The sequence below is a fragment of the Phalaenopsis equestris genome, unplaced genomic scaffold (assembly GCF_001263595.1).
Source record: "Phalaenopsis equestris unplaced genomic scaffold, ASM126359v1 Scaffold000787, whole genome shotgun sequence".
Lineage (NCBI taxonomy): Eukaryota > Viridiplantae > Streptophyta > Magnoliopsida > Asparagales > Orchidaceae > Phalaenopsis > Phalaenopsis equestris.
The window spans coordinates 619516-637602 of record NW_018165227.1 but is presented as its reverse complement, the minus strand read 5'-3'; the positions used below and the strand labels follow the sequence as shown (position 1 = coordinate 637602).

The 18087-nt window shown below is 38.8% G+C and overlaps 1 protein-coding gene across 1 annotated transcript in view; it reads right to left on the bottom strand.

Moving 5' to 3' along the window:
• The window catches only part of LOC110031189 (cyclase-associated protein 1), a gene marked incomplete at its 5' end in the record, with an annotated part of 60059 nt that overhangs the window by 14607 nt on the left and 27365 nt on the right, over positions 1-18087 (bottom strand). The window contains 1 exon segment of the mRNA XM_020734275.1: positions 1834-1977. Within this exon segment, the coding sequence (XP_020589934.1) occupies positions 1834-1977 (144 nt within the window).

Sequence of the window (18087 nt, the reverse complement as noted above, 5' to 3'; positions counted from 1 at the left end):
AAACAGTAAATAAATAATAACAAACATAAAAAATACCCTAGGGCGACGATGAAGGGGTAATGGTGGTGGCTTGATAGCTGGTAGGGTGCAGGTTAAGAGGAATAACAGAATGCGATAGCAGGTTGAGGGAATAGGAAGGTGGCAGCACAACAAAGGAGTTGATGGAGTGGCGTGCAATGGCAGGCTAGGCGGCAGAGTAGGATACAACAACAAGAGAGACTGCGACACAGAAAGAAAGGAGTGGTTTGCAACGTCAGGTTGGGCGGTAGAGCAATATCCGATAGCAATTGAGCAACTGGAGGGTGACGACAGTAGAAACAACAGGGAAAAGAACTTGGAATGGTGGCTGAAAATAGGAAAGAGGGGGGTGCAGATGGATATTGGAGAAGATAAATGTTCTCGCGGGATTGGGTTATAGTTAGAGCACCCCTCAAATCATTGGAGAAGATCACCACCTTGGACGTGTTACAACCGGAGCACCCTCTCTTGGAGAAGATCACCACCTTGGACGTGTTACAACCGAAGCAACCTCTCTCCTTCGGATACAGCCCTAAATGGAAAAAAAACTGATGATGATGAGCTGGACAGAATTTTGAAATCAGAAAGACAAAAAACTAAACCCTAAGACAAAAATGAACATATTTAAAATAACTAAACTCCATGCTGAGTTGAAATCAGAAAGACAAAAAACTAAACCCTAAGACAGAAATGAACATATTTAAAATAACTAGGAAGGGGAGGGGAAGGTGGTAGTCTCTGCCTTAAGAAGCACTAGCCATACCGGCCTCCCAGCTGGACCGACCCACCCTTGTTGTTGAACTCGTTCAACCAATTCACTCTCCTCATCGTTATCTTGGAGAGCATTTGGAGAGAAACTATAGAGGAGAAAGGAAGAGCCACCTTCTTCTTCCTCATCTCCTTTTTCCCTCGGCTTCTCCTTCTTCATTCTTTGTTTGATCTTCTTCTTCCACTTCATCTCTTATTAAGGTGAGAGCAAGAGTGAGAGTTCTTTGAGTTTACTTCCTTGCACAAGGAAAAGCTTGGACACACAAAGAGAATGCTACGAAAACTTTCGTGGTGGTGAGATTTTCTTACCCTTATTTCTTTATTTTTTTAGAAAGCCTTATCCAGGATGATGTTAGTATGAGATAGATTGATTTTAGAGAAAGCCATAGGTTAAAGAGAGAATTTTCAGGGCTCGCAAGATTCATGAGTGTATTCCAAAGTTTTTACCTTAACCTATTTTGATCAAGGTTTAGTAATCTTACATTAGTAGTAATAATCTACTAAGCAATAGTAGCAATAATTAATGACTATGTATGCAACAAAATAAGATATGGAGAGGCACAAATTCATTAATATTAAGAAGAGCAAAGATAATGATGAAGTAATAGTAGTAATAATTAAGGACTATGTATGCAACAAACCCAAGCAGTTTAAATATATTTGATTAGATTAATCTACTAAGCAAATTTAGAATTTGCAACGTAATGGAACTTGAAAACAAAAGTTTCCCCGCCACAAGCTCTTGTGATGATTATTGTTTTATTTTCTTCAAAATTATTTCTCATAATTGAATAAATTCAATAGCAATGTAACCATTTCTCTTTTAGTTTTCCACGTCATTTAAGCGAGAATCTAGAGTCTTGAGCATTGGGCAGCCATATATTGCTTTGGGTGATTCTAGCGCATTGGAAACACTGTTCTATAGAGGTAGGGCACAATACCCGTTCAGTATTTGCACATTCCTTGAAAAATTTGCAAAGTAATTGAATTGCAGCAGTTAAAAAAAATAATGATATGCAGACTTTTAAATTAAACAACAAAACATACCCAATCAATCTCAGAGCCTGGTCCACGAACCATTACATTAATTGCATTTGATTTAGCGGTAATTATAGAACATTCCAGTGACTCTTTGCTCAGGTACAGTTGGCAGCCTCCTGTGTTATCTATCGATATAGTTGGTGCAGAGCCCTGACCAAAAAGGTAAAAACGAATATAAAAAATACTAAAGATTCAAATAGATAATTTATAATAACATAATCGACTAGCAAAAGAATGTTACCATGTCATCTTTAATAAGATCAAAACAATCTATTTCACCGCAAAAATAAATAAATAAATAAAGCTTCATGCTGGCTAATTAAAGAGGCCTGAGGATGAAAAAAAGGGAACACCCACTATACAACAACAACAACAACAAAGCCTTTATCCTACTACGTACATGAATCCTTTCTATATGATATGCTAGCTAGTGAGGAAGGAGAAGAAATGGATAAGTATTAAGATCATTTTTATACAACAAGCCCAAGTCTTCTTAGGTCTGCCTCTGTCTTTCTTAACATAAGTTGAATCTAAAACATCTACTTTCTTAATCGGATCATCAGATGGTCGACTCTTAATGTGACCAAACCATCTAAGAAAACCATCTAAGATTGTTTGTCACTCAAGTTACACGAACTCTATCACGGATATACTCGAAACCCTATCCCCCTATCCCGGATATATTCATTTCGCATTTTGTATCTAAGTGTAAAGCCACTCATCCACATAATCATTCTCATTTCGGCAACACTTAACTTAGTATTATGCTTCACTTTTAAAGGCTAAGCGATACTTTTCATTCAGTGCCATAGAGCATTGCAAGTCTCACCACTCTCTTATAAAATTTTCCTTTCAGTCTAAGTGGTACTTTTCTATCACACAAAAGGCCCGAAGCATTCCTCCATTTCAACCAACCAACTTGAATTCTACTATTAACATCCCCATCTATAACACCATCGCTTTGAAAAACAATCTGAGATATCTAAATCGTTCACACCTTTTAATAATTTGATGACCCAAAGTTACACTTCTATCACTAGAGCTACTACTACTAAAATTACATTCCACATATTCAGCTTTAGTTCTACTCAAATGAAAGTCTTTAAACTCCAATGTATACCTCCATAATTCAAGTTTCTCCTGGGTTTTTGTTCTCGTCTTATCCACGAGAAGGATATCATCAGCAAAAAGCATACACCAAGATACATACTCCTGTAAATGTCCAGTAAGATCATCCATAACTAAAGCAAAAAGATATGGGCTTAAAGCCGGTCCTTGATGTAATCCAACAGAAATAGGAAAATATTTGGTCAATCCTCCTTCAGTTCGAACACAAGTAACAACTCTAGTATACATATCCTTAATGACTTGAATATAAGTCAAATCAACATCTTTCTTCTCAAGAACGCTCCAAAGGACATCTCTTGGAACCTTATCCTAAGCTTTTTCTAAATCAATAAAAATCAAATGTAGATCCTCCTTATTATCTCTGAACTTCTCCATCAAACCTCTCAATAAATGCATAGCTTCCATGGTAGACCTGCCCCGACATAAAACCAAATTGATTATGAGAAATCTTTGTAATACATATTAAACTATGTTCAATTACCCTCTCCCATAATTTTAAAGTATGACGCATCAACTTAATTCCTCTATAATTTGCACACTCTTGTGCATCCCCTTTATTCTTAAAAATGAGGACCAAAATACTTTTTCTCAACTCCTCAGGCATCTTTTTAGCTTTTAAAATAATATTAGAGTTCAGTAAGCCAAGAAACTCCCAAATCTCCTAAAAATTTCCACACTTCAGTTGGAATATTGAAATACAATTAAAATTTTGCACTCCTGTGCATGTTGTATGTGCATTGTTCATACATTTGGATAACTACTTAAGGATGATTCTATCAATGCTCTTCTTTTTAATATGTTTGGACACAAGTTTTCTATGGTGATTAAACTTTTGTCAAAATATGTCTCAAGTTTTCATTTTAACAATATGGCTTGATCGACGTAAATTTTATGTTTGCTGACATGTTATCTTGTAGAATTTCAGATTTCAATGACAATTAAATTATATTAATTTTGGAATGAGTAAACCATGATGTCATTAAATTTAAATACAATATTCAATTATATTATGACTTTTTTTCCATTTTGCATAACATCCAGAATTGCAGTAGAAGCCATCCGCCCTTACTCATCCTACATCAGGATCTTAGGAATTTTATACCTACTATTTTATCCAGCAAAAAATAAACCTAAAACCCAATACCTACTGTCGGTCAACTTTTCGATGATTTGAAAATATGGATATGAAAATAATTTTTTGAAATTTAATTTAATAAAATAGATATATAGTTCAGGTTTTGAAAGTGATATGTTTTAATTTTCAAAAAATGAGATCAAATAGATCTCATTCGTTCAATAGTTTGCATAATCGTGCCCAATACCACGAATACTACATCCTCCCGAAAGATAAGTGTAGACCTCGGCAATAGACTCAATCCTGCAAACTAAGAGATTTGTGACATCCTTTTGGTCTACAAATCTTTTATGTATGACCGACAAGTTCCCCTATCTAATGCAAAGATTAAATAAGGTTTATTTTATCTGGGTTCCAAGTTCCCTATAGAGGCAAGCCCCTATAGTTAATTATATCCCAAATGACGGGGGTCACTCGAGAAAACTCTCGATAGTGATCAGAGGTGCTGGTCTTCAAAATCTCAAGGTAGTTTAAGTTTTCACGATATGACATGGAAAAACAAGTGAGAGTGACTCAAGTAGGAACAGTTATTTTTAGGAGTACAAAGAAAGAAAAAGCTAGGGGACGTCACAGATCCTGAGGAGAACCCTCATTGACTTCCCAAACTATTATACTATGTGGTTGCGTTTTAGAAACGGTGTTATTCAATTGTTCAATCCTATCAATTTTATTATTTTAATTTTAGACTTACATATGCATAATACTCGATTATGCAAATAGCCCGCAGAAATAAGAGGGTTTACGTCGTGTCACATGACAACCTCGGAACCTAAGGCGAGTTAGGACTTACGCTGCACAACATGGTTGTACAAGAGCCTAAAGAAGATGTGATGATTTACGTCGCGCTGAGCAAACAACCTTGAAGTCCTATAGGTTGTTATTATGCTAGGAAAGGATAATGCTGAAGAAGATCCTCTTGCTGCTCGGTCTGAATTCCTCGCCGTGCTGCCCACAAAGTTGGCTCCAAGCTCCTGTCGTAGCGATGACTCCAGTGTTTTTGAGATTGGTGATTTGTGTTTCCCAATTTTGGTGCCAAAGTTTGATTTTGTTTTGTTTCAGTTTTGGTTTTGCATGCAGAGTAGTCAAATTGTAGATAAATAAAAGGTACTTGAAAGGTATGTTGGCTCCAAGCTCCTGTCGTAGCGATGACTCCAGTGTTTTTGAGATTGGTGATTTGTGTTTCCCAATTTTGGTGCCAAAGTTTGATTTTGTTTTGTTTCAGTTTTGATTTTGCATGCAGAGTAGTCAAATTGTAGATAAATAAAAGGTACTTGAAAGATATAATGCAGTAAAGTAAAATGTTATAGATAAACTGTAAAAGCGTACCTGGGCATCTGCTACTATTGTGTGATTAATATTGTGATCATAGTATGATTTGCAACATATTTAAACATACTTGCAAGAAAAATAAATAAGACAAGAAAACTCAGCATGAAAGTCATAAAAATGAGTAGTAGAAATCACGAGCAAAAAAAACCTGTAATCACATATGTGCTCATGACTAGGTATAAGACATTGGTAAAAGTTGGGGCTCAGAGCTGGGCTGTGTGCTTCCCGACCTTGAGTAAGAGTTGTCAACTCGACAATTTATAGAAGGTAGTTCTTAACATCAATCCAAATGACTAAACATTGAATTTTATAAATTTTCATAGAAAAATTATTTGATTTTCATGCAAAAGTTGTTTAAGTCCTTTTTATACAGAGTTCTTTTTAACATCCAAAAGGGATTTTGTTTTATTTTCGTAAATATTTTTATAAAGTCATATAGTTTACAGGTTAGTCGCTCTAATCGTGCTAGAACAACTGACACCCTAACAGCGTCGAGAGCAACAATCCCGCCAAGGGTCGACAAATAGCATCATCAATCATTTCCTCACTTTTATAGAAGATCATTGAGGTAGGAGATATTATTATAATAATCTCACTCTTCTAATAATTTCACTTCGTATTCCTCGTTTAAGCACGCATAAGCAATGTCGTCATCGCCTCACCTCACCTAGACCCTAGACTTATCCTAGTTCGGTGATCCATATGTGGCATTAACAAATTTCCCCAATTGCCAGAAAAACTTGAGTTAATATCTAAGCTCAAATCCCGGTGCACTGAGTTTCATTATAGGTTAAGTCATTGAGGAAATTTCACTGTTGATTTAATTAAGAAAGCATGGGTCAGGTCTCGGTGTATCATGTCTAGTGTCTTAGTCAGTTTGTGAATTAGGGTCAAGTGTCTAGTCTCACTGTGCATTCGAGGATTAGGTGAATGGACTCTTACCTAGGGTATGCTCCTAAAACCTTGGGAGGTTACACTGCAGAGATTAGGTAGATAGACTCTCACCTAGGGTGTACTCCTAAAGTCTAGGAAACCTACACTGAGGATTAGGTGGATGGGCTCTCACCTAGGGTGTGCTCCTAAAGTGCAGGAAGCCTAAACCGAGGACTAGGTGGATGGACTCTCACCAATGGTATGCACCTAAAATCTAGGAAGCCAACATTGAGGGCTAGGTGAATGGACTCTCACCTAGGGTGTGTGCCTAAGCTCTAGGAAGCCTACACCGAGGACTAGGTGGATGAGCTCTCACCTAGGGTGTGCACCTAAAGTTTAGGAGGTCTACACTGAGGATTAGGTGGATGGACTCTTACCTAGGGTGTGCTCCTACAACTCTAGGAAACATACTCTTTAACTTATGCTTAAGGTGATTTAAGCTTTTCTATAATATCCAATTAATTAAATCATAAATTCCCATCTTTATGACTTAACCATGTAAAAATAAATAAAACAAAAGGAGGAGGCTGACTCACTTCCAAAACTAGTAAAGCTGAAGAGGGAAGAAAAAAAAAAAGTGCGTGAGTCGGTCTAAAAGCGTTTAAATGATAATCAAGTGAAACCTAAAATAGTAAATAAAGCTCCCAAATCCAGCCTCAAAACAATAGACAAAGTTCTATAAATCCAGCCTCAAAACAGTAAATAAAGCTCTCAAACAACATTTAACTATGTTCCAAATAATACCCAATAGCTCTCACAACACTCCAAAAGCTTTCATAGCATTTTTAACACATCCAATCAGTAGTTCGCAACACTTGTAAGCTACCTACAACAGCCCAAACTACAATTTCAGCACTCAAATAGCACTTTAAAACACTCCAAATCAAGACTTCTAAAATCTTCAAACAACACCCATATAAACCCAAGACCACACTTTCAAAACAGCTCTCAAATCAGCCCCTTTTGAAAGCTTCAAACAACATTTTAGAAGTTCAAAGACAGCACATAAAACAACTCCAAATGACATGTTAAGCCCCAAATCGACGCTGGCGATAACTCCAAAACAGTTGAAATATTGTGTTGTATAAATGCAAGAGTAAAGTTCAAGTATAAGACATATAAATTCATGAGAACTGGATGATACATATGTATGCAAGTGGAAACACAATATCAACACCACAATTCATGTAATCTTGCAATAATCTAACATTCCGAATATATATAACCAAAGAGATTCATCACTTTTATTACAAGCATTTATGGCATGCAACTACAAGGCAAATGCATGAAAGTGAAATTCCGATTACCATTGGCAAACCCATATACGATTTGTTATGATTTACAATACATCAGCTTGGACAGAGGAGTTCATTAAAAAAATTTTGCATGAATGTCCAAATGAATCTATCAAGACCCATCCCACACAAATATCAAAATAAAATAGCAAAAATCAAGTGGAATCTATCATATTTCATACAAGCATCTCTTGCATACACATTTTGTTTTGTTTTAGAAGTATCAAACACTAACATACTTTCATAAGTAAAAGAAAATCATACAGAGATTTGTTTTGGAAGAAGATATACCTTTAGGAGAGCTTTTTCGATCAAGAGGAAATAAAAGGACACCTTGGTTCTGTGCTTGTTAAGAATTGGTCACCGCCCCCTTGCTAACGACGATCATGATTCGCTGAAAATTCAGTTGGAGCGGCAATGGTTTAAGGCAAAATCGGAAGCAGAGGCTGAGAGAGGCGAGCAAGGGTTTCAGTCTTCGCAGAGAGGAGCGAGGGCTTCGACGTCCGCAGAAGAAGCGTAGGCTTCAACATTCGCAGAAGAGGTGAGGGGATTCGGCGTGGGTGGTGGGATCGAGCAGGCGAGAAGGAAGAGGGAGTCTGCGGCTTCGGTGCGGGAGACCGGATCAAGCAAAGCTGTAGCTTCGGTGCGGGCGGGAGACGGGATCTGGCAGAGTTGCGGCTTCGATGCGGGAGACGGGATCGAGCAGAGCAGAGGATGGGTCTGCGGCTTTGGTGCGGGCGAGAGACGAGATTGAGCAGAGTTGCGGCTTTCGTGGGGGGGGACGGGTCGAACAGAGCAGAGGATGGGTTCTGCGGCTTCGGTGCAGGAGACGAGATCGAGCCGGGCTGTTGTAGCCGTTACTCAGAAGCGATTGGCGGGGACTTAATTTGTTTCCTTTAACAGATGAGTTTATTTGGCATGACATATCTCCTAATTAAATTTCATTAAAGCTGGATTAAACATTTCATTTGAAATTTGAAATTTGAAATTCAAAATTCAAATTGCTTAACTATTGTTCAGGCTCGAGTTCAGCCTGAATCGAATTCGAGTTGAACCTGAGTTTAGTTTAGGCCCGCATCCTGCTAAAGAAAAAAATGCATCGATTTCCGTGCAATCTGTGCGCGCGCGTAACCCCGGCAAAATGGTTGTCCTCCCTAGCTAAAGTCGACATCCCAGACGCATCTGTGTGGTCCATTTCGTCATCCAGAGCCGTTCAGGAGATCAGGCCAAAAACGTGTCAAATTCGTGTGTGGTGTAGCGAGTGCGTTGCTGAGTCACCGAGGGTTCATCTAAGGCCGTACGATCCTGTAAGAACTTATTTTCGGGTCCTCTACATGTTGGTCCTTAGCCCTTACAACTAGAAGTTGAGTGCTTAGAACCACTAATGCGAGTTATTCAAAAAAATGAGTCAAGACCGCTAGGATGATCAACAAGAAACTCGTAAGGCTAGATTATGGGTTCTAGGAGTAGGAAACTAACACCTCACTAAAAATGAGGTCAACAAATAGACCCCCAATAGGTGCGGCCGCACGTATTGGTGTTGACCGAAGTGACCAACACGATCAAAATAACCATCTAAGTACACCATACTCAGAATGAATCGATCCAGAGTAAAACTGAAATTTGAGTTGGGACTTTCCATTAGGGGATTCTCAACCCAAGGACAATAGCTTATTGAAGATTTTCAGAAGTTCTGCAGGGGATGAAAGAATTTGTCACATGTTTGCGTCGTTTGATTGTTTTGTCTTACAAAGATTGTTATGGTTATATGGAGTGTCGTGGTTGGAAGGGGTGTTGTAAAAGGATTAGGATTGAAACTATCCTAAATGTGCAAATATGTTGAGAAAGGATTAATGTTAAAAATCTCCCAAATGTGCTGAGAAAGAATAGGACTAAGCCTACCCCCAAAGATGCTGAGAAAGAATAAGATTAAGCCTATCCCAAATATGATGAGCGTTGAGTGCTGAGAAAGGATTGGGATTATACCTATCCCAAATGTGTTGAGTGCTGAGAAAGGATTAGGATTGAACCTATCCCAAATGTGTTGAGTGCTGAGAAAGGATTAGGATTGAACCTATCCCAAATGTGTTGAGTGCTGAAAAAGAATAGGACTGAGCCTATCCTAAATGTGCTGAGAAAGGATTAGGATTGAACATATCCCAAATATGCTGAGTGCTGAGAAAGAATAAGATTGAACATATCTCAAATGTGCTGAGTGTTGAGTGCTGAGAAAGGATTAGGATTTTATCTATCCCAAATGTGTTGAGTGCCGAAAGGATTAGGATTGAACCTATCTCAAATGTGCTGAGAAAGGATTAGGATTGAACCTATCCCAAATGTGTTGAGTGCTGAGTGCTGAGTGTTGAGAAAGGATTAGGATTGAACCTATCCCAAATGTGTTGAGTGCTGAGTATTGAGTGTTGAATGTTGAGTGTTGAGTGTTGAGAAGGAATAAAACCATGTTTATTCCGCTTGTTGAGTGTAAAAATTCATGAAATGTGCATTGATGAAATTGTGGTGATTGTGAGGTTTTGCAATGATTTTGTGGAATTCACGAGAGTTTATGAGGGTGCAGAGGTGCTGCAGAAATATGCAGATTTGCAACGACTTGGAGACTTGTAAAATTTTGAAGATTTTCTAAGAAGTGTGAATGCAGAGATTTGTAAATGCAGAAATTATGAAAATTTGTGGAGATTTGTATGTGTGAAATTTATGGAACTTATGAGTGTAGATTAAACGTCGACCATTAGATGATCCGATTAGGAGAGTAGATGTTTTAAATTCGACTTGTGTTAAGAAAGGCAGAGGTAGAACTAGGAAGACTTGGGCTTATTGTATTAAAAATGATCTTAATTTACTAGAACTAAATGAAAATATGACACTAAATAGGACGCAATGGAGAAAAAGGATTCATTTAGCCGACCCCACGTAGTGGGATTAAGACTTTGTTGTTGTTGTTGTTGATGATGATGAGTGTAGGATTTGCAGTGTTTGATGTAGAATTTTGTAGAGATTGCTGTGAAATTTGAGGAGACGATGAAATTTGTAGAAATTGCAAGTGAAGAGATTCGTAGTATGGATGTTGAATTTTGTGGAAGTTTTATGTGGAATTTATGGAAGTTTATGCAGCGCGGAAAATGTTTTTTAGGAAGAAATCAAATTGAGAAGGAGCATGAAGGGAATCATTTTCAATTCAATGGTTGATCAAAAAAATGTATGTGTGAAAAGAGATGCAGTTCCAATAGAACCAACCAAACCCTCATTCACACCGGACAAAAAGGCAAAGAAGAGTGTGGTTCTATGTAGATGGAGCAAACTAACCTCTAGAGTTCCTGTTGAAAGAAACTTCGTGCCGAGAGAAGTGACGCTAGTGATAGGTCAAAGAGAGTCAACCTGACCCGATCAAAATTTGAAGTTTGAAATGCTGATTTTGAATTTGATGTATTTGATATGACAATGAGTTTATTTTTATTTTTTGTTGCGTTTTGATGTGGTCTATGTTTATGTTCTGTGAGTTCTCTTTTGTTGCATTGTTGTTAGGAATTGGACCCAGTTTTAGACAACTATGTCATCAATGTTTCTAAGGATAAGGTTTTGTCATTGAAACACCGTGACGCGCAGTGCTTCTTGAGATACCGTTCATTAGCTGAAGGCATGTGTAAAATTAACCCATTATTTATGGTACTATCGGAATTGTATTCTTTCAAGTACACATAAAAATGAGCTACCATTGGCTGGAGGCATGTGTAAAATTAACTCATTCTTTATGGTACTATCGGAATTATATTCTTTCAAGTACACATAAAAATGTGTTATTTCTAAGGACATCATAGCTTGAGAGGCTGCAACTTTGTAGCCCCGTTCGTAGCAGTCGTTGTTTTTTTACCGCAGATTTTGTAAAGGTGTTCACACTGTCTTTGAGAAATCATCGACACTATTTGAATTGATGTTGAAGTTGAATCTTCTGGGCACTTCAAAGATACGACTTCATAGGAGAATTTCCATTAATTTGCTAATAACATAACCCTTTTACTTTAATTCTTTCTTTCTGAGCCTAAGCAGATTTCAAATCAAAATTTCAGATCATGCGATTAAAATATTTTTTTATTTCCCAAAGATATTTCTGAGTCCGTTAATGGTCGACTAAATGGCTCAAGATAACTTAACTTTTTGCAGATTATAATATCAGAGGAATTTTCTTAAGAGAGCTCTTCAAGTTTTATTAATTATGAGAGAATTCAGACACTAATTTCTGATTATATGTCAACCTCAAGCTTCTTCCTAGGGAGATTTTTTTTATTTCTTCCTTTTTTTTATAGACTTTTTTTTCACTCCCTCCTTTTTTTTATTGAGAATTACTATATCTGGTGGGACACATGTTAAGGATTTTGAATGTCTGAAACCCCCTAAATAATAATTTTCGAGTACTTCTTAAAATGAATTTTGGGATATTATAGCTCATTCAAAAGTCAGGACCAGTCATTTGGCCGAAGATTAAAAGACTCTTGATATCCTTAGTCAACTACTTGTATCAACTACTCGTATTTCACTCGTATTTCGATCACACAATTTTATTCTGAAATTTACTTAGGACCCAGTCCAAAAATCTTTGAAGTGCTGGACCCGGTCATTAGAGCATTAATTTGAAATTTCTCTTTTTTTTTAGTCATGATCTTGTTAAAACGTCGAAATATTCATTTTGAGTTACCCATCTCTTGATTGGACTTTGAAAGTCGAAGTAATTTTTTTTCATTCGATGTAAAATTGTCTACAGAAAATGAACAACAAAACATTTCTCATTTTGAGTGATATTTCAAATACTGATGAACCCTAGATAATGACAAACTCCTTTTCTTTCTTGCTTTATTGTGGTGGGGAGGGTTGGGACCCACTGACAGTGACCTTACATGATAACCCTTCTTTATATCAATAGTAGAAATCAAAAGACAGAATCTATTATACTTCAACAGGAAAGAGGCTTTGAATTCTGCATGGCAGCCTGTACCGAGCTAGTTGGAATCTAGTTTGATATTTTCTTCGAAAGCTTTGTCTGAATTGTGTCCCATCCGGCGTCAGCTGTGTAGGAGTCAAGCGGAACACTTGGATCGACCAAAATTATATTGATTGAACCTTTTTCAGGTTCCCTCAGATATTCTTCCGGGATCGTTATGTTCCCATTCTTGAAGTTCTTCTCGAGCCACTCTTTGAAACTGATACAACCTTCTATGGTGTGCCCAAGCAATCTGTGATATGGGCAATATCTAGGGTGATCCTTCTTATCGACCTCCTCTGGTTTCTTCGGCTCTGGCAACCTGAACTCGGGCTTCTTGATCAAATTTTTGAACATCTTCCCCACTGCCTCATCCAAAGAGTAGACTCTGGTCAACCGATCGGCCACGTATGAACCCTGCCCTCTGTCTGTGCGGTAGGTCCCCTGTTGGCGCTGTGATTGATGGTACTGCTGATAGTCTTGCTGAGGCTGCTCTACCTGGATCTGCATTGGTTGTTTGCCTGTCAATTGTTGTCACCGTTCCGGACCTCTTCTCGAATGTCTTTACGGGCTTTGAATTGTCAGCTTACTCCAGGAATCTGAGTTGTTTAGCCTCTTGCAGGCTTGCAGCTTTATTGAGTAGTTTTTCAAAGGTTTTGATTGTAAATCCTTTGCGTAGGAAAACAAGCTACTGGACCATGAATGCTCTTGAGTAAGATCTCAATTGCATGTTGTTCCTGCAATTGTGGCTCACACTTCATACTTAGATTCCTCCACCGCAGAATGTATTCCACTAGGGTTTCCGTTGGTTTCTGTTCCCCCAACCCAAGATCACCAATGGTGATATGGTGCTGAGCTCCAGCGAACCTCTTAAAAAACATGTTTTCCAGTTAACCAACATGTTTTTCAGTTCTGTGAATGTCTTTACTGACCCATTAGGCAGTTCTGCATACTAATCAAAAGCAACTCCAAAGAGACTGCTCACAAACTGAAAGAATAAAAGCGCTTCGCTACCCCCCGCACTGCAGCAGCTTGCCCGGAAGTGTGCAACATGCTGACAAGGGTTCCCTGTTCCATCAAATGTTTTGAATGTAGGTGGTACGAAGCCTTTTGGGTACGACACTGCATCGAATTCCTCTGGATATGGTCTACCCTTTGGAATCAATGCTCCTCCTTTGGATTGAGCTAAAGCTTCCCTTACTTGTTGTTCAACCATCTGTTTGATGTCCCTTTTCGGTATTGTGTTCTGGGTTGGCTCTTTATTTTCATCTGCAATATGAATGATTTCTGACTGGTTTGCTTCTGGAAAAGCTACTATCGGAGATTGGGGTTGATTCTGAAATGCAGTTATAACGGTTATCATCTCCTCCATCCTTTTCTGCATCAGGATAATATCTTCATCTCTTTGTCGGATGTCTCTCCGTAGCTCATCAACGACATTCTCCTCAGTGGGCGAAGGAGCATTGTGCGATGATGCAGAGGCTCTAGTCTCAACCATTAGGATTTCTGCGAAATCTTCATCCATATGATCCGACAAATCGCATTCTTCATTACTGATGTTTCCTTGTTCTTTTGACAGTTTAGTAATTTCAGTCCTGAGCTTCTCCAATGTATCTTCAATCAATTTCCCCTTAATGATCTTAAGATCGACTGGGAACTGTTGTTGTACATATTCTATCAACATTGGTTTTGACACGACCGGAACACTAGAAATTGGGGCATCAAACTTAGAATCCTTTGCAGAGAGACATCCTTTTGATCCATGTTGCGGCACCAATCCAGCGACATTAGGTTTCCGCAACTTCTCCTTCGGAACCAAAGTTCGGAGACTAGGCGTCTCATTGCGGCCTCGGCTCTCCAAGATAAGTTACAATCCATAGCACGCGGTTTGGATATCGTAACAAGCGATCTTTTGTCATTGTTTATCTTTTAAGGTTCTCCCTTTGTGGCGGCAAGCGGTGTCCTTGGACCCAAGCGAAGCTGGATCGGTCGATGCTTTGTGGGCTTCCGTGAGGCGGCAGCAGTAACAACATGGGTAGAAGCGGTATCAGAACGTTCTCCCAAGCGAAGCTTAACGGGAATACGAGGCCATTGTGCCACTGTCTTACCGCTATCTTTTCTCAGAATCTCTACGCGAATTCGAGGCGATATAGCGCACCCCATCCTTCTTATTATCTCGGCAACGGAGCAACGCTCCTTTCGGGCCAATCTTTCAAAAACTAAGCGGGTTTGTGCAAAAGGCTCATGTCTCTTTCTCTTCTCGCTCTGGCGGTCAAGCGATGACGGCGTTGTGGTGGCGATCCTATGAGCACTCTCCTCGAGACCGGCAGACAATGAGTGAAATCTACTTCCTCCGAGAAAAGGTGCGGTCTCAGACAACTCAACTTCCTCCTGCTGAGGAATTTCTTTGGACGGAATAGTTTTCAAAGCTTCTGCCCATTCAGTCTTCATTTTAGCCTTCAGAATCTTACGGTTGCGGTTCCTCCGTTGAGTCCTGGTAAGTCGACCGGACTTCGAACTAGAACCAATTTCAAACACAGATGGCGGTGGGGCAACGGCAAGAACCAGATTCTTTTCGTACAAAATTCCTTTTCCTTTAGACACTGGTGGGGAAGTAGGTGCAGCCACATTAATCCCAGCGGGAGTGACAGTGAATGTCTTTGTAGAAACTGGAGCAACTCTGGTAGTAACAGGGGCAGCTGGCTTAATGGGAGCAGAAGTGACTTTTACCCTCTTGAGGGAAGGGAAGTCTTGGTCACAATTCAAGTTGAATTTAGTGGACGGCTCCTAGACATCCGGGGCAACAACTTTCATTATTACGAACAGGGTCTTGCCGAGTACTACTTCAAACTCATCAAATCCAGACCCAAACTTAATCTTGGATCCCACCTGGCGGGCGCCCCTGCTGGTAGGCAAGTTGCACGAGAAGGTCAACGTTGGGAACGACATCTTTCCTGTCAGTTGAAAAATTGTTGAATGTCAGAGTACTGTGTTCTATTTCCGGGCGAAATACCTTAGTTAAGAGCACAAAATTTGATAAAATTGTCTTATGAACTGGGCGTTTCTTTCGAAAATTATCCAAGTGATTTTGACTTGAATTAATTTTTTGTTGTTGTCATATTGTGTCTTTTGTTTAAAATTTTGCCTAATTCTTTAATGTTTGATTCTTTAACTGTGAGTGTTTGTTTTGACATTAGGTTGTGAAATTTTAATACAATTGAGGAAAGTTTCAAAGGTAAAATTTGAGGTAAATTTGAGGTGACTTGTGAAAAGAACAAGCCGAACTCGGAAGAGAGATGAAGCGATCATGAGGTACAGGACCCGGTCAAGAATTGGAAAAGACCCATTCCACATCGGACTCACTCCTTCCCTAACCTACCACACCTATTGGGGGTCCATCCCACTAAATCCTAGGGATTCCTGGACCCCTCTGCTTAGGGATGGTTTGACCCCTCTGCTTAAGGATGGTTAAGCAGATGGTCCTGAAATCCAAGAAGAGTTGACCATACTGACTCAAGAAAGAAATGAGTACAGTATGTGAACGGAAGAACAGCAGTCTGGCCCACGATAGGCATGGACACACTACCGATGTATGAAGACAACCTCTTGATCAAAATGAAGAGAGGAACTAGTCCCCAGCGGAGTCGTCAGAAATTGTCGGTTAACTTTTCGATGATTTAAAAATATAGATATGAAAATAATTTTTTGAAATTTAATTTAATAAAATAGATATATAGTTCAGGTTTTGAAAGTGGTATGTTTTAATTTTCAAAAAATGAGACCAAATGGATCTCATTCGTCCAATAGTTTGCATAATCGTGCCCAATACCGCGAATAATACACCCTCCTGAAAGATAAGTGCAGCTATAAACTAAAAGATTTGTGACATCCGTTTGGTCTGCGAACTTTTTATGTATGACCGACAAGTTCTCCTATCTAATGCAAAGATTAAATAAGGTTTATTTTACCTGGGTTCCAAGTTCCCTATAGAGGCAAACCCCTATAGTTAATTACATCCCAAATGACGGAAATCACTCGAGAAAACTCTCGATAGTGATCAGAGGTACTGGTCTTCAATATCTCAAGATTTAGGTTTTCACGGTAGGACGTAGAAAAAACAAGTGAGAGTGGCTCGAATAAGAACAGTTATTTCAGGAGTCCAAAGAAAAGAAAGGGTAGGGGATGTCACAGATCCTGAGGAGAACCCTCAGTGACTTCTCAAAATATCCTACTGTGTGGCTGCATTTTTAAAGATGATGTTATTCAATTGTTTAATCATGTCAATTTTATTATTTTGGACTTACATGTGCATATTACTCGATTAAGCAAATAGCCCGCAGAAATAAGAGGATTTACGTCGTGTCACACGACAACCTCGGAACCTAAGGCGAGTTAGGGCTTACGCTGCACAACATGGTTGTACAGGAGCCTAAAGAAGATGTGAGGATTTACGTCGCGTTGGGCAAACTACCTCGAAGTCCTATAGCTTGTTATATGCTAGGAAGAGATAATGCTGAAGAAGATCCTCTTGCTATTCGGCCTGAATTCCTCGCCGTGCTGCCCAAAAATTTAGCTCCAAGCTCCTATCGTAGCGATGCCTCCAGTACCTAAAGAAGATGTGAGGATTTACGTCGCGTTGGGCAAACTACCTCGAAGTCCTATAGCTTGTTATATGCTAGGAAGAGATAATGCTGAAGAAGATCCTCTTGCTATTCGGCCTGAATTCCTCGCCGTGCTGCCCAAAAATTTGGCTCCAAGCTCCTATCGTAGCGATGCCTCCAGTATTTAAGTGTTTGAGATTGGTGATTTGTGTTCCAGTTTTTGTGTCAAAGTTTAGTTTTGTTTTGTTTCAGTTTTGGTTTTGCATGCAAAGTAGTCAAATTGCATGTACATAAAAGGTACTTTAAAGGTAAAATACAATAAAGTAAAATGTTGTAGATAAATTGAAAAAACGTACCTGAGCATCTGCTACAGTTGTGCGATTAATATTGTGATCATAGTATGATTTACAGCATATTTAAACATACTTGCAAGAAAAATAAATAAAGCAAGAAAACTTAGCATGAAAGTCATAAAAACGAGTAGTAGAAATCACGATCAAAAGAAACCTGTAACCACATATGATAGCTCAGGACTAGATATAAGACATTGGTAAAAGTGGAGGCTCAGAGCTGGGCTGTGTGCTTCCCGACCTTGAGTAAGAGTTGCCAACTCGACATTCTACCAGAGATAGTTCTTAACCTCAATCCAAATGACTAACCATGGACTTTAATAAATTTTCATAGAAAAATTATTTGATTTTCATGCAAAAGTTGTTGTTTAAATCTTTTTTGTTCTTTTTAACATGCAAAAGAGATTTTGTTTTATTTTCATAAATATTTTTGTAAAGCCATATAGTCCACAGGTTAGTCACTCAAATCGTGCTAGAACTACAAACACTCTAAGAGCGT